Source organism: Papio anubis, chromosome 2, assembly GCF_008728515.1.
Source record: "Papio anubis isolate 15944 chromosome 2, Panubis1.0, whole genome shotgun sequence".
Classification (NCBI taxonomy): domain Eukaryota; kingdom Metazoa; phylum Chordata; class Mammalia; order Primates; family Cercopithecidae; genus Papio; species Papio anubis.
This window is the reverse complement of record NC_044977.1, coordinates 97,194,096-97,217,424: the sequence shown is the minus strand read 5'-3', so window position 1 is coordinate 97,217,424 and position 23,329 is coordinate 97,194,096. Positions and strand designations below refer to the sequence as shown.

Sequence of the window (23,329 nt, the reverse complement as noted above, 5' to 3'; positions counted from 1 at the left end):
TAATCTCCAGCAGGGTCAGCAAACTTCTTAAAAGGCCACAGAGTAAATACTTTAGGCTTTGCAGCATACAATCTCTGTCATGATTACTCAACTCTGCCATTCCTTGCAACATGAAAAGTAGAATATAAAAACAAATGGGTGCAGCTGGGTGCCAATACAGCTTTAATAATAGGTGGCAGGAGGATTTGGTCCTTTGGCTGGGGTTTGCCATCCTTTTGTATAGATTGTATAGAAAGACTGAAAACTCTATTTAATTAGTTAATTAACTTACATGTATTTGTTAAAAGATGAGAAAGCATCACAAAATTTGTGTCTCAATAACATGACTAGGACTCTTCCCTGGAGTTTAAAAGGAATTCTCTGGCAGTGTCTTCAGGCCCTATGCCCTGGTGGACACCCTGAGAAGACGTCTTCAGGGCAGGGCTACGTCTACGACCCAGCTCACGTTGCTCCACTCCAACCAAGCTCCATTCCTGGTGTGCTGAGCATCCACACAGGGAATGACAGGGAATCGCTAATATCACAAAAGGCCTAGGCCTCTGGGCTGTCTGCATGGGCGACTTCCCAAGATCAGTCCAGTGAACAAGGAGTTGGACTTAAAACATGTACAGCAAACCCCTGAAGATTTGCTGAAAAATCAACTCACAAAAAGCAGATTAACAGGAGAAAAGATGTGATATGGATTCAGTTAATGAGAACTCAGGGAAGTGATCAGCAGTTAATTGTTTTCTTCTTTGGTAGGTCTGGACCTTAGGCAGACAAGGGAACTTTAGAGAATCCGATGCTTTGGGAGAGATGGTATGGGGGAGATCAGAAAGACTGAGTTCAGCATGTCAAAATGCAGTATTTGGGGGTATTGGTTTCTGAGCCTCAATAAAGATTAATAGAAAGCTGGAACCTAAAAGAAGTATACAGGGAAAAATGGGAAAATGTTAGGAGAGTCAAAAAAATGAGGGAGAACTGGTCAGTATAAAAGCATGAAAAGTATTTTACTTCCTTCTCTCTTTCTTTCTCTCTCTCTCTCTTTCTCTCTCTCTCTCTCTCTCTCTTTCTCTCTTTCTTCGATGGAATCTCGCTTTGGAGCCCAGGCTGGAGTACAGTGGCGCAATCTCGGCTCACTGCAAGCTCTGCCTCCCGGGTTCACACCATTCTCCTACCTCTACCTCCCGAGTAGCTGAGACCACAGGTGCCCGCCACCATGCCTGGCTAATTTTTTGTATTTTTAGTAGAGATGGGGTTTCACCATGTTAGTCGGGATGGTCTCGATCTCCTGACCTTGTGATCTGTCTGCCTCGGCCTCCCAAAGTGTTGGGATTACAGATGTGAGCCACCGTGCCTGGCCTTTTTTTGTTGTTTTTGTTTGTTTGTTTGTTTTGTTTGTTTTTGTTTGTTTTTAGACAGAGTTTCACTCTTGTTGCCCAGGCTGGAGTGCTATGGCACAATCTCGGCTCACTGCAACCTCCGCCTCCTGGGTTCCAGTGATTCTCCTGCCTCAGCTTCCTGAGTAGCTGGGATTACAGGTATGCACCACCATGCCTGGCTAATTTTTTTGTATTTTTAGTAGAGACGGGTTTCACCATGTTGGCCAGGCTGGTCTTGAACTCCTAACCTAAGGTGATCCACCTGCCTTGGCCTCCCAAAGTGCTGGGATTACAGGCATGAGCCACCACACCCAGCTCCTTCTCTATTTCATCATTTAATAGAAAAGGGGTTTGGGGGAAATACCAGTTAGACCAAATGAACAGAAGAAAATAATCTAAAGGTTTACAGATAAATTAAATCATGTATCTCATTGGCTCTTCTCTCTTAAAATATAATCTCCATTGTAGGGACCTGCTAATCAAGAGGCTTGTTGTAATTGAGGGACACTAGATGATGGGGTTGTCATTCGTCACTGGGGTAAGAAAGCTGGCTTTCAAGGCTTTGGCATGCCCTGTGTCACCAAAGAACACATCTTATACAGCTTAAAGCAATTTACATGTGTTAAAGTTTGTTTTCCTCTCATTCAGAGCCACATTTCATGCACAAAGCAGTTTCTAGAGCAGATTTGATGATGGTGAAAGGAAATAAAATCTGTAAGAGGGTTATGTGTGATTTGGAGCTTGCTTTGTTTTTTCAACAATTATTTTGATCACTTGACAAGTAAAAAAATCAAGGAACATATAAAAACTGTGTGCCCGGAAATATTCTCTAACTAAGGCCTACAAAGCAAAGTGATACCTCAAGATTATGATTTCATTCTACTATATACTTACTTCATTTACTTTAATTGTATCAAGTGAGAATTTAAGTCACAATGGAGAAATACACATTTGTAAACCTTAAACTGAGAGCTATAAGCAGATGTGGTACCGCAGGGGCCACAGGAAAGTTGGTGGCTCTACAACAGTGCAAGCAGAACATACAATCGACCTCTTGCGGTCACCTGACACAGTCATGGCGAGGAGGGCAGGGTGCAGGACACTCCAGGTGGCTTAAATATACCGATTCAAAGACAAAGAATGTCGGAGTTAGAATAAAAAGCAAGGCTCAACTATGTTAACTGCAAGAAATCCATCTTAAATAGAGGGATTCAGGTTAAAAGTTAAGACATGCTGGGAGGCCAAGGCGGGCAGATCATGAGGTCAGGAGATTGAGACCATCCTGGCTAACACGGTGAAACCCCATCTCTACTAAAAATACAAAAAATTAGCCAGTGTGGTGGCGGGCGACTGTAGTCTCAGCTACTCGGGAGGCTGAGGCAGGAGAATGGTGTGAACCCGGGAGGCAGAGCTTGCAGTGAGCCGAGACTGCGCTACTGCACTCCAGCCTGGGCTACAGAGCAAGACTCCATCTCAAAAAAAAAAAGGAAAAAAAAAAAAATTAAGAGATGCACACATATCTTGGTTTCTAATACCATTGTCCAAAACAAAGGAACCAGAGCTCCTTGGAAAAATGGCTGAGTCTAGGACCAAGGCAGGAGATATACAAGATGAGTCTTATCAGATAAAAACTAAGGAAATCTGAATAAAGCATGAACTTTAGTTAATAATAACATATGAAAAGTTGTTCACTAATTATAACAAGTGTACCATACCAGTGTTAGATGTTAAAAGCAGGGGAAGCTAGCTATGGAGTATATGGGAACCATCAGTTCCAGCTTGTCAACTTTTCTGTAATCTAAATCTTAAAATTAAAAACTTTTAAAAAGACTTTTATCATACATATGTCTCCCAAAATCACAGGTAAAACAATGAAGAATTAAACTAGGATTCCAAAGAAACCATCTAAAAACAACTCAGCAAAATCTGCTAAACCAGTTATCAGGTTAAGGGTGAATATCCTGAAAATGACCTACATCTCCCAAATCTAAGACCATGTTTCCTTACATTAGAAATATCACTGCCTACAACTGAGGAAATGCATTTTTAAATTTTGATATTTTTTGTTTCTGAGATGGGGTCTCACTCTGTCACCCAGGCTATGTAGTGGCACTATCTCAGCTCACTATAACCTCTCCTTGCCAGGCTCAAGTGATCTTCCCACCTCAGCCTCCAGAGTACCTGGGACTACAGGTGTGCACCACCACATCTGGCTAATATTTGTATTTTTTGTAGAGATGGGGTTTTGCCATGTTGCCCAGGCTGGTCTTGAACTCCTGAGCTCAAGCAATCTTCCCACAGCCTCCCAAAGAGCTAGGATTACAGAACACCAAACCCAGCCTTTATTCTGTCAGGAGCTATCCAAACACTGATGAGAGTAAAGACAAGAAGCCTGGCATAGAGGGAAACATATAGATAACACTGTGTGTAGAATTCTTAGAGTGGGTGATCACTTTGTGACCTCCACTGTCATCAGCTTTGGGGCCCAGGGTTCATGTCCTACATTTCATTGTGCCTTAGGGCCTAACAGAGCACGTGGATTCAGGAAGGAATGCTTCCCATCTTCTACTTCCCAGATTGCATTTAAATCTTGTCGAACTTACCGGCAATAACTAAAGCTTCTCAGGTTTTGCTTTAATGTAACCGTTGATATCTTTGTCAGAGCAAGGGAAGTGGGGAAAATGTATCGAGGCAGTGGACACAGAAGAAAGGGGATGAGAAAAGTAAAGCCAACTGGCAAGTCTTTGCTCTGAGAGAGAGTAATTCCGTACAATTGAACAGAGAATTTGTAACAAACAAAAAAAGATCTAAAACTTTTTATAACTACATATTTTTTTCAAAGAGAACATTTTCTGTTTTCCACTGATACATTTTCTTGAAGAAAACACTGGTTTATGGTTTATTACTTGTTATGTTCTTAAGGTATGCTTGAGGCACACTACTGTCAGAAAAGTAAGGAGAAATTTGAACTACTTCTTTGAGAAAGTCAGGTTTTCACTAGGGAGACCCTCTCAGTTACAAAATGACAATAACAATCAATTTTAACAACTCAGGTCTTGCCATACCAAAAACACGCAAGGGAAGACAAATATTCATAGGTAGATAAAAATAATATTTAAGGTTTAACAACAGCAAAAGCGATTTATCCTAGCTATTCTGAATTTGTTATTTAAAAATGTATATACCTATATCTTTTTGAACTATAGTTTGAAGGTAATACAGTCATATGGTCAGGAAAAAAGGTATATAGTGATACCCCTACCCCTGCCCTCATCCTCCCAATGCCCCACTGTGCCTCCTGCCCACATGTACAATCAGAATATATTAATATTTTCTCCATTTTTATATAAAAGGAGCATACAGAAATATTGTTCAGCATTTTCCTTTTTTGTATTTCCTAATATTAGAGATCTTTCCATATTAGTACCTAGAGAGCACCCATAATTTATCAACCAGTGATGGACATTTACACTATTTCAAATATTTTTGTTACTAGTAAGGGTGCTGTAATAAATTTCCTCCAACATTTGTCATTTTATGCATAGGCAAGTATATTTGTGGAATACATTCCCAAAGACAGAACTGCTGGGTCAAAGGATACACACAGTTGTAATTTAAGTAGATTCTGTCAAATTGTTCTGTACATGGTATTAAGCAGGCATATATAATCAGCAGCTGAATATGAGACTGCCTGGTCCTCCACAGCCTTGTCAACCCAAGGTAATATCCCTCTGGTGGATTCTGCCAATCTGTTAAGGTGACAACAGGTGTTTCAGTTTAGTTTCCACTTGCCTATCTTACTCTGAATGATGTTGAGCATCTATTGCATTTTGCTTTTTTTGTAAACTTTCCGTTCATAATGAAAAGCATTTGAGAAGGTTGAGGGATTGGAGAAAGGGGAAGAAAGAAGAAAGACACTGATTCCAGTTCTGTACAAGTACAAACAACTAATTTTTTGGCTTAAATTTAAACTATATATTAGAACATGTTAAATTCTAATGAAGTTCTACTATTTTTTATTAAGAGATTTTATTTTTTAAAGCAGTTTTAGTTTTGTAGAAAAACTACACAGAAAGTAGAGTTGCTATATATCCGTCATTCTCCCAGTTTCCCCTATTATTAAGATCTAACATTTGTATTAGTCATCTGCTACAATTGATGAACCAATACGATACATTATTACTAACCAAGGCCCATAGTTTACATTAGGGTTCACTATACAGGTTTTCACAAATGCATTGTTATGGCTTGAACGTTTGTGTCTCCACGAATTCACATGTTGAAGTGCTAACCTCCAACATGATGGTTTTAGGAGGTAGGGTGCTAGGGAGGTAATTAGGTTTATATGACGTCATAAGGGTGAAGCGCCAATGATGGGATAGTGCCCAGATAAGAAGTGGAAGAGAGACACTAGAGCTTCCTCTGTCTACCACAGGAGGATTCAAGAAGGCCTAAAAATCAAATCTGCCAGCATCTTCATCTTGGACTTCTCAACTTCCAGAAGAATGAAAAATAAATGTCACTTAGGCCACTTGGTCTGGTATTCTGTTATAGCAGTTTGAGCTGAGACATACATCATGTCATATATCCGCCATTACAGTAGCTATCATACATGATAGTTTTACCACCCTAAAAATCCCCTGTGGTTCACTTATTCATTCCACACTTCCTCCCTTGCATCTCTTCCCTCCCCCTCAACTCCCAGCTGCCACTTATCTTTTTACTGTCTCTACAGTTTTGTCTTTTCTAAAGTGTTATATATTTGGAATCATACAGTATATAGCCTTTTCAGACTGACTTCTTCCACTTAGGAACCGGCATTTAAGGTCCCTCCATGTCTTTTCATGGCTTGATAGCTCATTTCTTCTTCTTAACAGTGATTATTATTCCCTCATATAGATGTACAACAAAATTTTATCCACTCATCTACTGAAGGACATCTTGGTTGCTCCCAAGTTTGGACAATCATGAATAAAGCTGCTATAAACATCCATCTGCAGGTTTGTGTATGGACATAAGTTTTCAACCCATCTGGTTAAATACCAAGGAGCATGGCTGCTAAATCATATGGTAAAAGTATGCTTAGTTTTCTAAGAAACTGCAAAACTGTCCTCCAAAGTGGCTGTACCATTTTGCATTTGCACAGCAATGACTGAGCTATTGGATTGTTTGTTTATGGATTTTTCTTTTGTTTTTTTTTTGGAGACAGAGTCTCGCTCTGTAACCCAGGCTGGAGTGCAATGGTGCAATCTCGGCTCATTGCAACTTCTGCCTCCCGGGTTCGAGTGATTCTCCTGCCTCAGCCTCCTTAGTAACTGGGATTACAGGTGCCCGCCACCATGCCACGCCCGACTAATTTTTGTATTTTTAGTAGAGATGGGGTTTCACCGTGTTAGCCAGGATGGTCTCAATCTCCTGACCTCAAGTGATCCACCCACCCTGGTCTCCCAAAATGCTGGGATTACAGGCGCGAGCCACCATGCCTGGCTGGGTTGTTTTCTTATTGTTGAGTTTCAAGAGTTTTTTGTATATTTTGGGTACAAATCCTTTATCATTTACATATTTTGCAAATATTTTCTCCCAGTTTTTGGCTTTTTTCATTCTCTTAAAAGTATCTTTTGCAGAGAAGAAGTTTTTAATTTTGAAGAAGTCTAACTTACAAATTATTTCTTTCATGCTTTTGAACTGAATTTAAAAAGTAATTAATTACCAAATCCTAGAACACCTAGATTTTCTTTTATGTTGTCTTCTAGAAGTTTTATAGTTTTGTGTTTTACATTTAGGTTTCTGATCCACTTGGGATTAATTTTTGTTAAAGGTGTAAGGTCCATATCTAGATTCATTTTTTTTTTTTTTTGGTATGTGATGTGCAGTTGTTACAGCACCCATGTTGAAAGGACTATCCTTTCTCCATTGAATTGCCTTTGCCAATAGTAGATCTATTTTGGAGTTATTTTGTTCCATTTATTTATTTGTCTATTCTTTCACCAATACCATACTGTCTTCATGCCTGTAGCTTTACAGCAAGTCTTGAACTTGCGTAGTGCCAGTCCTCTGACTTTGTTTTGCTTCAGCATTGTGTTGGCTCTTTTGGGTCTTTTGCCACTCCACATAAACAATAGAATCAGTTTGTCAATATCCATAAGATAACCTGGTTGGATTTTGACAGAGATTGTGTTCAATGTATGCATCAAGTTGAGAAGAACTGACATCTTAATAGAGAGTCCTCCCATCCATAAACATGGGATATCTCTCAATTTATTTATATTTTCTCTGATTTCTTTCAGTCAAGTTTAGCAGTTTTTCTCATCTGTATTTGTACATTTTTAGATTTACACCTAAGTATTGCATTTTTTTTGGAGCTAACGTAAATGGTGTTATGTTTTAAATTTCAAATTCCAAATGTTCACTGCTGGTATACGGGTAAGCAGTTGACTTTTATTCTACTAGTTTCTGCCATTGTTTTTAGAATAAAGTAGAAAAATATTTGAATTTTTTTTCTGGAATAAACTAGAAAAATACAAACACAATTTACAGCATGAAAAATCAGAGCCCCGAAGGCTGTGAAAAATTATATATCAGCCAGGCACGGTGGCTCATGCCTATAATCCCAGCACTTTGGGAGGGCGAGGTGGGCAGAACACCTGAGGTCAGGAGTTCCAGACCAGCCTGGGAAACATAGTGAGACAGCATCTCTACTAAAAATACAAAAATTAGCCAGGTGTGGTGGCGGACACCTGTAACCCCAGCTACTCGGGAGGCTGAGGCAAGAGAATCGCTTGAACCCAGGAGGTTGCAGTGAGCTGAGATTGCCCCACTGCACTCCAGCCTGGATGACAAGAGTGAAATTCCAACTCAGAAAAAGAAGGAAAAAAAAAAAAAAAAGAAAAATTACATCTCTAGCTTTTCACCTATGCCAGAATTACATGTCTCAGATAATTCCCTGGTTATGATAAGGAAATCATATGTCAATAACTTTGTCAGTTGCAACACACTTTTATAAATCAAGTTATAAACATGAAGTAAGATTCCTGAATATAATATTCAAGTCCACATGAACTAAAGCCATAAGAAAGGTACCCTGCACTCTGGAAAATATCGATGAGAACATTCATGTCATCTTTTTGTAATATAATGGATTACAGTTCAAAAAGCACTTCCTTCAAACTTTGGCAGAGTCCTGAAAAACTGCATTTTGGTCATAAGTTCCTTAAGCTTCTAATCCATTCACAGATGAACTTCTATAAATGGATTAGGTATCTGTGAAGTCCAGGCATTGTTTTCTATTGCTTAGGCTTTGTAAGATAGCACTGATATTTTATATAGTCATAAGGTTAACGCCAATCTGATTAGAAGAAACTCCCTATTTTCAAAGTATATCACAGCACAAATCTGAAGTTTATAATGTTGAGATTACTTTGAGTGACAGTCCCTAAGCACATCCTTGCAGGAACAGTTGCTTAAGGAGTTGGACGTTGAGAGAGGCAACACTCAGAGTATAAGGGAACTTCAGAGAATGCTGGGATGTGCTGCCAAGATGTCCCATCAGAACTGATGGAATGATTCTCCCAGCTGCTGCAAGGGCTACTAGAAGACACACCTGAGCTGATGAGAGCCACCCTGACCATACTCGCTTCTTTCTCCTGAGGCTACTGTACCCACTGACTAGTCTATCAGGATGGAAAACAATAACCTGGCCATTCCAGCTTCAGAGCTCCCTATGAAATCAGCTGAGGCTTTGTTACCCAACTTCTCCCTCTATTCAATCGGCTTCCTTTCCCATTCCTTTCAAGCATTGATTCTCAAGAGCTTTCTCTAATGAAAGTCCTGCACACTAGTCTCCATCTCAGAGTCTGCTTGCTGGGAAACCTGATCTGTGACAGTAATCAATTTTAAAATGAGGATTTTAAATAACTTTTTTATAGCTTTGTCTAGGTAGTGGTGGTTAGGGATGAAGGGTGGGGGCTAGGGGGTGGGAAGTAGGGTTTGCAAAAGAAATACAAAACAATTTTTTTGCACACAAGGTACAATTTAGCTGAGGAGTCCGAATACACTTATGTAAGATATAAAGTAATGTAAATGAAGTTTAAAGAAAACACCCAAGAAATTATACATTCAAATAACTGTGGTTCACTTAGCATTGAGTTTGAGAGGCTCTATGCTTACTCTAGCGAAATGGAATTGCAAAGTCACAAAAGATTTTTGGAACTCTTACATATCTAGTCACAGTGAGTAAGTGAAAATGGCTTTCTGTTGTTGATTTTCTACTCCCAACTGTATGAGGCAGTTTGGCTACCGATAAACTCCCAAGATTTGGTATTAAATTATTTTTGGGCCAGGCATGGTGGCTCACGCCTGCAATCCCAGCACTTTGGGAGGCTGAGGCGGGCGGATCACCAGGTCAGGAGATCGAGAACATTCTGGCTAATACTGTGAAACCCCATCTCTACTAAAAATATTTTAAAAAATTGGCCAGGTGTGGTGGCGGGCACCTGTAGTCCCAGCTACTCAGGTGGCTGAGGCAGGAGAATGGTGTGAACTCAGGAGGCAGAGCTTGCAATGAGCAGAGACTGTGCCACTGCACTCCAGCCTGGGAGACAGAGCAAGACTCCATCTCCAAAAAGAAAAAAATAATATTAGAATTATTTTTGGCTACTCTAAAGTCAAATCTACCCTCAAAGGCTAAAGATTAGTTACTAATAAAATAGGCCATAGAGCAATTCTAACTTTTTTGTTATTTATTTATTTATTTATTTACTCTTCTTGGATACCAATGTAGATCAATTATAAAAGAATTAGAACACTCTCTAGGCTTGTAAATGTATTCTTGTTTAAAAAAAAACCAACAACAGCTTTATTGATTCACATACCATAGAATTTTCCCAATGAAAGTGTATAATTCAATACCTTTTAGTATATTCAGAGTTTGTGCAACTATCACAATACATTTCAGGACCTTTTCCTTGCACCCTCCAAAAAGCCCATGCCCCTTAATGGTCATTTTCCAATCTCTGAAATCCCCTAGGCAACCACCAGTCTACTTTCTGTATTAAAGCAGTTATTCTGGAAATTCCACATAAATGGAATCATACAATATGTGGTCCTTTGTGATGGGTTTCTTTCATTTAGCATAGTGTTTTCAAGTTTCATCCATGCTGTGGATTACTAGTTCATTTCTTTTTATTGCCTAATAATATTCCATTGTATAAATAAACCACATTTCATTTACCCATTCATCAGCTGATGGAATTTAGATTGTTGCCATTTAAGGCTATCATGAATAATGCTGCTCTGAATATTAATGTGCAAATTTTTGTGTAGACATATGTTTTTATTTCACTTGGGTATATACCTAGGAGTGGAATTGCTGGATCGCATAGTAACTAACTCTATGGTTAACATTTAGTGGAACTGCTAAACCATTTTCCACAGTGGCTGTACCATTTCACATTCCCACCAGCAGTGTACAAAGGTTTCAATTTCTCTAAATCCTCACCAAATCTTGTTGTTATTATTTGCCTTTTTGTTCATATCTATGCTAATGAGTATAAAATATTATCTTATAGTGGTTTTGATTTGTAGTTCCCTGATGGCTAATGATGTAAGTATCTTTCCCTGTGCTTGCTGGCCACTTAAAAAATCATCTTTGTAGATATGTCTATTTCGATCCTTTGCCCATTTTTTAATTGGGTTAATTGTGAATTGTAATAGTTGTTTATATATTCTAGATACAAGTTCCTTCTTACATATGTGACTTGCAAATATCTGTAACCTTTCTGTGGCGTCCTTTGAGGCGCAAAAGGTTTCAATTTTGATGGAGCCCAGTTTATCTTCTTTTTCTTTTTTCTTTTTTTTTTTTTTTTCGATGGAGTCTCGCTCTGTCACCCAGGCTGGAGTGCAGTGGTGCGATCTCGGCTGACTGCAAGCTCTGCCTCTGGGGTTTACGCCATTCTCCTGCCTCAGCCTCCTGAGTAGCTGGGACTACAGGCGCCCGCCACCACGCCCGGCTAATTTTTTGTATTTTTAGTAAAGACGGGGTTTCACCATGTTAGCCAGGATGGTCTCGATCTCCTGACCTTGTGGATCCACCCGCCTCAGCCTCCCAAAGTGCTGGGATTACAGGCATGAGCCACCGCGCCGGGCCTATCTTCTTTCTCTTTTATTGCTTGTGCTTTTGGTGTCACATCTAAGAACCACTGTTTAATTCAAATTCACAAAGATTTACATCCATGTTTCTTCTTAGGAGTTTTCTAGTCTTGGCTCTTATACTTAGGTCTTTGATCTATTTTGAGTTATTTTTTGCATATAGTGTGGGGTAGGGATCCAATTTCATTCGTTTGCATATGGCTATCCAGTTGTCCCAGCACCAAGTGCTGAAAAGATTATTCTTTCCTCATTCAATTATCTTGACACCCTTGTTGAACACTATATGTGAGAGTTTATTTCTGGCCTCTCAGTTCTATTGCATTGGTCTATAAGTCTGTCCTTATGCCGGTATTACATATTGTATCCTTCTTAAGGTATCCACTTACATGCATTCATTCATCAAATGCTCAGTAGGCAACTACCACATACCAGACACTCTCTAGGTGCTCTAGATTGGAACTAAACTTAAGCACAGCTGGAGTTTACCTTTTTGGAGAAGACATATAATTAAACTATTCATAAGTAACATACATAGCATGTCAGAGAGTGGTATCACTTATGAAACAAAGAAGAGGAAGTTTTGGTAGGAGGACTACAATGTAAACAGGATAGCCAGGGGAAGGTGACTCTCAATAAAGACCTGAAGGAAGGAAGCTGGGCAGGCTTTCTTCTGGGGAAAAAGCATGTTGGGTCCAGGGAAAGGTAAATGTAAAGGCCCTGGAGCAGTAGCCTGGCCGTTCAAGGAACACAGAGGAAGGCCTCTGTGTCTGGAATGAGTTGCAAGAATGTGAGAGGAGTTGATGAGACAATCATGGGCCTGATTCTAAAGAAAAAGAAAGTCATAGTGAGGACACTGGCTTTTATTTTAAATCAGATTGGAACCTGCTGGAGGTTTCTGGATGGAGGAGTAACGTTATTAACAAAACCACTCTGGCTGCTGTGTTGAGACCAGACAAAAGCAGAAGGGTGGCCCAAGAACGAAGCCCAAGACAGTCTGGCCATCAGAGAGGGAGAGTGGGCAAGAAGCACACACAACAAAACATACACACAAAAAAAGGGAGAGAGGCAGAGAGAAAGGGAGGGGAGGAGATATGGAGGGAGGGAAGGGGGAGGAGACACTAAAGAAGAGTGGCCAAAAGCGATGTAGGGACCTGAAAATCAAGTGAAAACAGTGTTTCCAGGAAAGAGGTGTCAGGTAAGGTGAGGTCTGAGAAAGGACCATGGCATTAGCAAGGTGCTGATCACCAGAGACCTTGAGAAGTGGTGTCTTGGTGGACTAATGATTCAAGATAATATGAAAGAAGAGGAATTGAAGACAGTAAGCACGAACAATTTACCCAAGTTTTGTTTAAAGACAAATGAGGCAGTAATTAGAGGGAAATGTGAGGCCAGGGTGGAAGAAATAATAGCATGTTTATGCACCGATGAGGATGATCCTATAGAAAGGGAAAAAGACAATGCAAGCGAGAGTGAGGGAGTCTTCTGGAGCCTGTGCTGGAGAGATGTGAGAGAACGGGATCCAGCCCCTGAGTGTGGAGGTGCCCCTCATGGCGCACAGATGTAGGCTATCTGCAGTGACAGGAAAAAAAGGTCAAATACACGGGCACAAATGCATGCAGGTGTTATAGTCGGCGGGAGTTTTCATGTAGTGCGCCCATTTTCTCAGTGAGGTAGGAAGCAAGGTCATGAGCCAAGAGCAAGGGAGGGAAGGCGGCACTGAAGGACTGAGGGAGGAGAAGGCATGGAACAGTCATGTGGGAGGGCAGGAGAGAGAATGACCACGGAAATACACACGCATGCCAAGCAGCACTGAGGGCTATTTGAGGTCACTGATTAGGAATCTAAAGTGAGGCAGGCTACGAGTCAAGGGTATGACTGTGGAGGTGGGAGGCTGAGATCAGAAGGAAAGCAGGTCAGTGGAGGAGAGGTCAAGGATGTCAGCAGCCATGGATGTGGAAGGAGTGACAGGTATGTGTATTAGAGAGGTTCTGCAGAGACAGGGGGTGAGTCAGGCCCTTAAGTCCTTGAGGAATGGGGGCAAATGGAGTAAGCCAGGCTAGGTACTGGAAATCAACTAGTCAGCAGGATAACAGGGCCATCTTCCATCTCACGGATCCTTTCTCGGGCCAGCTAATTTAACTGTTCTGACTGGTTGATTATTTCTCCTTTCACCACCCTGAGAACCCTTCTCAAAACTTCACTGGGCTGGGCTGCATGTGTGATCTTTTCCTCAGGGTTTCTGAATGAACTACACTTAAAATTTTTCCAAACACCATCAGTCAAACAAACACTGGTTCCAAACCGTTTTTTTTTTTTTTTTTTTCCAACAGATGCTGACCTTAGGTCCTCAGATGCAAAGATGAATATATAAAGATATATAAAAACAAATTATAATATCCTGTGGTACATGATGCAGTATTTACTTGTTAGAGTAACATACTCCCGCACTGCTCTTCTACAGCAAGTTCAATATGCAAAAGGAACAAAGACTTGCGTTAACTCTAATTTATGATGCATAGGGATGAAGAAAAGCAAAAAGAATAACATTAAAAAAAAATTTAAGTACCTACTACATGATGATAATTTCTTTAAATAGAAATTGACGTGCTACATTTGCCTACTCCCCAGATAACTTGGGCTGGTTCCCTCCCTGGGAACCTGGGCTCAGCAGGTGAACAGGTAAGGCAGTCACCAACACCTGCACAGTCATTAGGAAGAAAGGAAAAGGATGCTACAAAAATAGAATCTGCAATTGCATTGGGAGTTATACCTGATGTAAATGACGAGTTGATGGGTGCAGCACACCAACAAGGCACAAGTATACATATGTAACAAACCTGCACGTTATGCACATGTACCCTACAACTTACAGTATAATAATAATAAATAAATTTAAAAAAAAAGAATGCTATGGATAATCTATTAAAACTTTATACTATTTAAAAAAAAAATAGAATCTGCAGACACTGCAGTTTATAATTAATGATACTCTCAACTGCATTTTTGAGTGTCATCTTTTATACAAAATGTATATATTTTAAAGCTCCAGAGGTTCTATGTTATACTGATGGCACTGTGTTTTGCCTTAAAGATGCTAAAAATCTGCTAAAAACCTGGGCATTTTCTTCACATGTGCTCTGAGGTAAGCTCTTGCACACATCCACAAAGAAGCAAATAGAAGCCTGTGCATCCTTATGTAGCTCTGGTTTTAGAAGCAAAGAGTTGTTTACCGGTAGGAAAACGGATAAGAAAACTTGGGTGTATTCAGAAAACGGATATCTGCATAGCAGTCAGAAGCAATGAACCAAATTCATATATAGCCACATAGACAGATATCATAAACACTGAGTGAAAAAGAATTAGAGATTCAGAGTCCAAAGCCATGCTCATAAATTACAACACACACAAACACACAATTTAAATGAGTGAAAGGTGGAAGGGAAGGACATGTATCAAATATGTCACTGGTGCCTACAAAAGGGAGGGCCACAGATGCAGGAATTAATACAATTACAAAGGTGTCTGTGACATGAAGCAAAGAGTAGGATCACTTTAATTTCGTGTACCTGAGGTGGTAGTGGTCATGGGGAAAGTAGATAGCTGTGTTCTTATGAGTGAAACACAGTAAGTACGGTTTTTTCATACTTACAATTTTCTTGTATTTTTTACTTGTAAATCTTGCTCCAGAGCCATCTATAATGTACCATAACAATGCACCCAACAGTGCATTACCATTCTATAACTTGACATGTTTTGGCACAATCATCATTTCAATTTATGAATGGTATATAATAGAAACTAGAATAAAAGTTGCCAAAAACCAAATTAGCTAATGCTAAATCTAATGAAGAATAAAGATTTGATTACGCTTTGAAATAAAGTCTGAGAGAAAAGTGGATAAAAAGACTCCTTTGGAATTGAACTTGACACTGTGATTAGTAACTTAGCACACAAAATGCCTCTTAGCAGATTGCTAAATACACATATCAAAGTTAACCCTGACAGTTAATAACTTATTGCAGAAACATGCTTGTATTAGTCCATTTTCACACTACTATGAAGAACTTCCCTGAGACTGGGTAATTTACAAAGGAAAGAGGTTTAATTGACTCACAGTTCTGCACGGCTGGGGAGGCCTCAGGAAACTTACAATTGTGGCAGAAGGTGAAGAAGAAGCAAGCACCTTTTTTAGAAGGCAGCAGGAGTGAGCAGGGAGTGAGAGAGGAACTATCAAACACTTATAAAACCACGAGATCGCATGAGAACTCACTCACTATCATGAGAACAACATGGGGGAAACTGCCCCCATGATCCAATCACCTCCCTCCCTGGACACGTGGGGATCACGGGTCCCTCCCTCAATATATGAGAATTACAATTCAAGATGAGATTTGAGTGGGAACACAGAGCCAAACCTCCTTCACTTTAGAATAAATGTATGTTTCCTATAGGTTCCTAATTCATTACATGCTTTTTGTTTGCCATCTCTAAACTACAAATTACTTTCTAAAATAAAATCAACTGCAAGGAGGAGATCAGTACCAGGTGGAAATCAAATTAACTAATGTGTTCTGAGGCGCGGCCACTTGAAAGGCGCAGTGCATATATGGAGAGTTCTGCAGTGGTATACCTGGGGCTTGAGGAGCTTGTAGTCCTGATCAACCAAGATGAAGATGCAAGGGCCCTCCCATTCCCCACCCACTAACCTGTTCCTATTCCTATGGGAGTTTGTGTGGGATCTTGGAATAATCACTTAAATTTCTTTGTCTCCCTTTCATTGACTGACACTGAGCTCTAGGCAACATAGACAGTAGACAACCACACATTGGAAGAGGAGTCAGAACTTTCATTTTGTTCCTAGCTTGTTAACCTATAAAAGGGGAGATGACAACATATCCCCACTGTGCTATATATCATTTTTGCCATTTGTAAAACAAAAATATTAAAACCCTGAAGACTTGTTATAAATGCTGACCCTGGAGTCCTAGTCAAGAGACCCCTTACAATGGAGACCACTGTGCAACGAGATCCTTTTAGCACCCCACAGATGAATCTCCTTGAAGACAGACACACTTTATAAAAATCTGTTGTAAGCAGAAGCTTAACAAAGAATCCAGGATACCTGTTTTTCCCTTCATGGAAGGATGTTTCTAGCAATAAGACCATGTTACCCTGCAAAGTTTTAAAATTTAAGCTGAAATAATTTGATTTGCTCCACCAAATTTCCCCACATCCTCTTTTTGCTTACCATAACAATAAAATATTCTGAAAATATTTCTACATAGGAAATATTTCTACAAGAATTCTCTTACAGGACGCCATAGACAAGAAATGCAGAGAGCTTTCAATCTCTCATTAGGCTTAAACCTACTTCTTTTCTTTTTTTTTCTTTTTTACTTTAAGTTCTGGGATACATGTACTGAATGTGCAGGTTTGTTACATAGGTATATATGTGCTATGGTGGGTTGCTGCACCTATCAACTTGTTATCTAGGTTTTAAGCTCTGCATACATTAGGGATTTGTCCTAATGCTCTCCCTCCCCTTTCCCGCTACCCCCTGACAGGCCCCGGTGTGTGATGTTCCTCTCCCTGTGTCCATGTGTTCTCATTGTTCAGCTCCCACTTATGAGTGAGAAGATGCAGTGTTTGGTTTTCTGTTCCTGTGTTAGTTTGCTGAGGATGATGATTAAACCGATTTCTTATATGCCTTTCCAAATCAATGTCTCTACAACAGTGAAACAAAGTCTCTGAGCCCCTTGAATTAAGTGTAACCAAGTGGAACATAAATATATGAGAACAGAAAGGCAGCACTGTTTAATGCCATTAGGTGGGCTCTAAAAGCAATAGCTAGCTACATGTATCACTCTCATAGGGTGGCACTTCTCATTTTTTTTTTCCTGACTAGCTTTCAGTCCAACCACCACCACCCCACCTCCTGCCACTAAGTTGTTTTTATCTTTTGTTCTCTTCTTTCAGTAGCCACAACTTGCTCCAGGATTCAGTGTTGTTGAATGAAAAGGACCAGTCAGTGCTCAGATCCCATTTCTACCTGATGCACTTCCCTAGTAAATGGAGGATAACCAAATTGAGCATCATCCAATTCAGTGAGTAAAACAAGGTGGTATTATCGGAGAGAGGGCAAGGTTTCTACAGATAGAGAGTCTTCTGTGAAGAAGCTAAGGATGAGGGAGGGCTTGCTGGCAATGAAACAAGGTTTTAGAGGGCTCATGGAAATATCTGCCAGGAGAAGAATGGCTTGTGGAGAGGAAGCTCCAAGTGGGCAGTGAGGAGAATGTGGCCAGGAGGTGACATGGCTAAGAGGAATGATGCAGCTGCCAGTTTCTGAGTGGGACCCTCCTGAGGAAGGTACTTCCCACTGGCCCAGAGCTAGTAAGTGCTTCCTGCCAGTGCCTGTCTGGAGCTTCTGCTCAGGCCTCCAACCATTCAAGGGGGAAAGTGCTTTTTGTGCCTCAGATGGTAGGAGTTAGTGAGGACTTGGCCATGACAGGAGGGACTGAGCTCCAGGCTGGCGGGTTAGTTTTAACACTTCCACCATCATGGTTGGCCCTGACAGTGGAGCTACTCCTCAGTGGCCCATCCCAGCTGCCCCTGCCCTTCTTCAGGTACACACTCCTGTGAGTGAGGTGAGCCTTGTCTACAGCTCATGATTATTAGGAATTCTAAGTACAAATTTAATTTAATGTGTTTAATTTATTTTATAGCTCTGCAGCTGAGGGATCCATTCCCATTTGTCCATCAGTTTGGAAAAAAAGATGAAAACCATTGAGAATTCTCATATCCACAGTTGGCTGGAGGGCAAAGAAAGTAATCTGGTGTCTCCATGAAAATCTAGAATATACTCATGCTTCCCTCCAGAAACTTCCACCTTTTGTGGAAAAATTCTTACAACATACCAAGAGCATGAACACTAAGCAGAGACACCCACCACAGCATTGTTGTAACACACAAATGCAGAATACAAAGTCAGCCAGTATAGGCATGCACAATTACACAATTAGACCACAACCTAACCAGGATACAGAAATCATTTATATAGGGCTTATTTATGCTGCAAGTTATTCTAAGGGCTTTGTATATAATAATTCATTTAGTACTTACAACAATCCTATGACATAGATATTACTATTATCTCTATTTTAAAAAACAGGCACAGAGAAATTAAACAAGTTACTCAGGGTCACAAACCAGTAAATGGCAGCATGGGATTAGGAATCAGGAAAATTATAAACTATATAAAGAAGTTAAAAAGAATGCTGTACATAGGTTTTGACGGGAGATTGAAGACTTCCATGTATCTCTCATATCCATTTGGAGAGATCATCAAAAGAGCAGCAAAGAAACAAAAAGGCATCCATAATAATGAGGGAAATGGGAAGAAGGCCATCAGCACATAGGAAAAGTCTATAAATTTCTGGATATCAGAAAATAAATGCAAGAGTATAGCATGATAAAACTGAGGGTAGAAAACTGCAGCCTAGAACCCAGATGGAGGCAGGCTTTGGCTATGGAAAAAGCCAACCGGTACAGCAAAGACTTGGAAAGGCTTCATACCTGGACAATACCCTCATAATGGTAGGAACAGTGATATGGAAGCTCATCTCTCCCCATAATCCCATGTGCAAATGGCTGCAGCTAAGTAACTCTCAGATGCATACATGCATGTGCCACACATGCACACACACAAGAGATCTTTACTAAACAAATTAAGTGAACTTTCTTGGGGTGGGAGGTAGGAGGACTAAGGGAGCTCAAAACACCTTCCACATTCTGGCACTGGTGGATGGGCAGTGTATTCTGCACCCTCCCCATCTCCCCTTTGTCTTCTATCATAAAGCAAAGCTTTGCCTCTTGGAAAACCTCATCCATATCACGAAGGCCTGAGCCAGCCATGCTATCGGTTAATTCTCAATATGAACAGATAGCCAAGAGTTACCAGACACTTGAGAAAAGTCTTAATAAAGAAAATCAGACAGACACACAGCTATGCACGTATACCCCACAGCAAAAAAGAAGAAAATGAATCCAGATGAAACAGAGATAATTCTGAAAACAGGAGAGAGGGTTTTTTAAAAAAAGGACAGTAGCCTCAGGGAGAACTAAGAAAATCTTGTATTCATAGGGCAAGAGCAGACACTCACAGAAAAGGAACAATCGAAAGCCAGAAAGAGTTCTTGGAAATTACCACATGATTGTCAAAATGAAAACTTCAATAGAAAAGCTGAGGAATCTAATCTAGGAATCTTTCATACAACAGAACTAAGAAAAGGCTAGAAAAAAAAACCAGGAAAAACGAACAAAATCTTAAAAGTGTAAAAATCAGTAAAATAGAAATCAAACAATAGAAGAAAATCAATAAAAACAAACGTTTTTAAAAAAGATCAATAAAACTAATAAACCTCTAGCTAAACTAATTAGGAATAAAAGGGAGACATAATTACCAATATCAGGAATAAAAAAGGAGATATCATTAAATGTTCTATAGAAATTAAAATCATAACAAGAAAATAATGTGAACAACTTTATGCCTGTAAATTTAAAAACTCAGATGACATAAACAAATAAGGAACAAAATTACCAAAACTGACATAAGAAGAAACAGAACATCTGAATAGCTCCCTCTATCTATTAAAGATATTGAATTCATAACAGAAAATCTTCTCAGGCCCAGTTTTATTGGGAAAGTATATAAAACATTTAAGGAATAAATATTATCAATTGATATGGTTTGTCCATATCAAATCTCATATGTGTCCCACCCAAAACTCATCTTGAATTCCCATGTGTTATGGGAGGCACCCAGTGGGAGGTAACTGAATCATGGGAGCAAGTCTTTCCTGTGCTGTTCTCGTGATAGTGAATAAGTCTCACGAGATATGATGGTTTAAAAAAGAGGAGTTCCCTGAGCAAGCTCTCTCTCTTTGCCTGCTGCCGTTCATGTAAGACGTGACTTGCTCTTCCTTGCCTTCCACCATGATCATGAGGCTTCCTCAGCCACGTGGAACTGTAAGTTCAATTAAGCCTCCTTCTTTTGTAAATTGCCCAATCTCAGGTATGTCTTTATCAACAGCATGAAAATGGACTAATACAGTAAACTGGTACCAGAAGAGTGGGGCGTTGCTGGAAAGATACCCAAAAATGTGGACGCTATTTTGGAACTGGGTAACAGGCAGAGGTTCGAACAGTTAGGAGGGTTTAGAAGATGACAGGAAAATGTGGGAAAGTTTGGAACTTCCTAGAGACTTGTTGAATGGCTTTGACAAAAATGCTCATAGTGCTATGAACAATAAGGTCTAGGCTGAGGTGGTCTCAGATGGAGATGAGAAACTTGTCGGGAACTGGAGCAAAGGTGACTCTTGTTATGCTTTAGTAAAGAGACTGGTGGCATTTTGCCCCTGCCCTAGAAATTCATGGAACTTTGAGCTTGAGAGAATTGATTTAGGGTATATGGTGGAAGAAATTTAAATTCAAGAGGTGACTTGGGTGCTGTTGAAAGCATTCAGTTTTTTGCTTGTTTTTTGAGATGGAGGTTTGCTCTTGTCACCCAGGCTGGAGTGCAACAGCGCGATCTTGGCTTACTGCAACCTCCGCCTCCCGGCTTCAAGTGATTCTCCTGCCCCAGCCTCCTGAGTTGCTGGGATTACAGGCACCCACTACCACGCCTGGCTAATTTTTTATATTTTTAGTAGACACAGAGTTTTGCCACGTTGGTCAGGCTTGTCTCGAACTCCTGACCTCAGGTGATCCACCCACCTTGGCCTCACAAAGTGCTAGGATAACAGGTGTGAGCCACTACACCAAGCCTAGCACTCATTTTTATAGGGAAGCAGAGTAAAAGTTTGGAAAATTTACAGCCTGACAATGTGATAGAAAAAAAAAATCCCATTTTCTGAGGAGAAATTCAAGCCAGCTGCAGAAATTTGCATAAGTAACGAGGAACTCAATGTTAATTCCCAAGACAATGGTGAAAATGTCTCCAGAGCATGTCAGATGGGAGGCAGCTCCTCCCATCACAGGCTGGGAGGCCTAGGAGGAAAAAGCGGTTTCATGGGCCAGACCCAGGGTCCCCAGGCTGTGTGCAGCCTACGGACTTGGTGCCCTGTGTCTCAGTCACTCCAGCCGTGACTGAAAGGGCCAATGCAGAGCTCAGGCCGTGGCTTCAGAGGGTGCAAGCCCCAAGCCTTGGCAGCTTCCACATGGTGTTGACACTGTGAGCACACAGCAGTAAAAAATTGAGGTTTGGGAGCCTCCACCTACATTTCAGAAGATCTATGGAAATGCCTGGATGTCCAGGCAGAAGTCTGCAGCGGGGACAGGGGTCTCATGAAGAAACTCTGCTAGGACAGTGAGGAAGGGAAATGTGGGGTTGGAGCCCCCACAGGGTCTCTACTGGAGCACTGTCTAATGGAGCTGCGAAAAGAGGGCCACTGTCCTCCAGATCTGAGAATGGCAGATCCACTGACAGCTTTCACTGTGCACCTGGAAAAGCTGCAAACACTCAACACCAGCCTCTGAAAGCAGCCAGGAGGGAGGCTGTACCCTGAAAAGCCACAGGAGCATAGCTGCTCTTGCATCAGTGTTACCTGGGTATGAGACATAGAGTCAAGGGAGATTTTGCTATGAAGGGAAAATAGCTTGTGGATTGAAAGGATTTATAATTAAAGCTTAAAACATGACCTAGATGCTTATATTATACAACCTCAGGTGCCACAAAAGTGTACTTATGCTCAATGCTAAGTCCCTACCTCTTGCATCAACGTTACCTGGATGTGAGACATGGAGTCAAAGGAGATCATTTTGGAGCTTTAAGATTTTACTGCCCTGCTGGATTCTGGACTTGCATGGGGCCTTTAGCCCCTTTGTTTTGGCCAATTTCTCCCATTTGGAATGGCTGTATTTACCCAATGCCTGTACCCCTACTGTATCTAGGAAGTAACTGAACTGCTTTTGATTTTACAGGCCCATAGGTGGAAGAGACTTGTCTTGGATGAGTGGACTGTGGACTTCTGGGTTAATACTGAAATGAGCTAAGACTTTGGGGGACTGTTGGGAAAGCATGATTGGTTTTGAAATGAGAGGACATGAGATGTGGGAGGGGTCAGGCACAGAATGATATGGTTTGACTGTGTCCTTACCCAAATCTCATCTTGAATTCCCATGTGTTGTGGGAGGGACCCAGTGGGAGGTAACTGAATCATGGGGGCAAGTCTTTCCCATGCTGTTCTTGTGATAGTGAATAAGTCTCATGAGGAGTTCCCCTGCACAAGCTCTCTCTCTTTGCCTGCTGCCATCCATGTAAGAAGTGACTTGCTCTTCCTTGCCTTCCACCATGATCATGAGGCTTCCTCAGCTATGTTGAAGTGTAAGTCCAATTAAACATCTTTCTTTTGTAAATTGCCCAACCTCTGGTATGTTTTAATCAGCAACCTGAAAATGGACTAATACATCAATCCTACACAGTCTCTCTCATAAAAAAAAAGAGGGGACAATTACGAGGACACTATTATTCTGATACCAAAACCTGACAAAAACATTTCAAGAAAAGAACACCACAGACCAGTATCTCTCATTAGTATAGATGTAAACTTCTTTAGCAAAATATTAGAAAATCAAATCCAGCAATCTCTAATAAAATATGACCAAGTGCAATATATTTCAGAAACGCAAGGTTCACCATGACTTGGTGGCTCACATCTGTAATCCTAGTACTTCAGGAGGCCAAGGTGGGAGTTTGAGACCAACCTGGTCAACACAGCAAGACCCTGTAGCTACAAAAAGTTAAAAAAGTAGCCGGGCATGTTGGC

At 40.6% G+C, this 23,329-nt stretch overlaps 1 protein-coding gene across 5 annotated transcripts in view; it reads right to left on the bottom strand.

Annotated features, from left to right (window-relative positions):
• The window catches only part of ANO10 (anoctamin 10), a 246,921-nt gene that overhangs the window by 74,723 nt on the left and 148,869 nt on the right, over positions 1-23,329 (bottom strand). Inside the window, exon 12 of one of the 5 annotated variants that reach the window (XM_031663432.1) lies at positions 4,977-5,110. The exons of the other annotated variants lie outside the window; for them this stretch is intronic. Within the exon in view, the coding sequence (XP_031519292.1) occupies positions 5,072-5,110 (39 nt within the window). The 3' untranslated portion in view covers positions 4,977-5,071. Of the gene's footprint in view, positions 1-4,976; positions 5,111-23,329 lie in introns of those variants that run through there. 5 annotated transcript variants of the gene reach the window in all.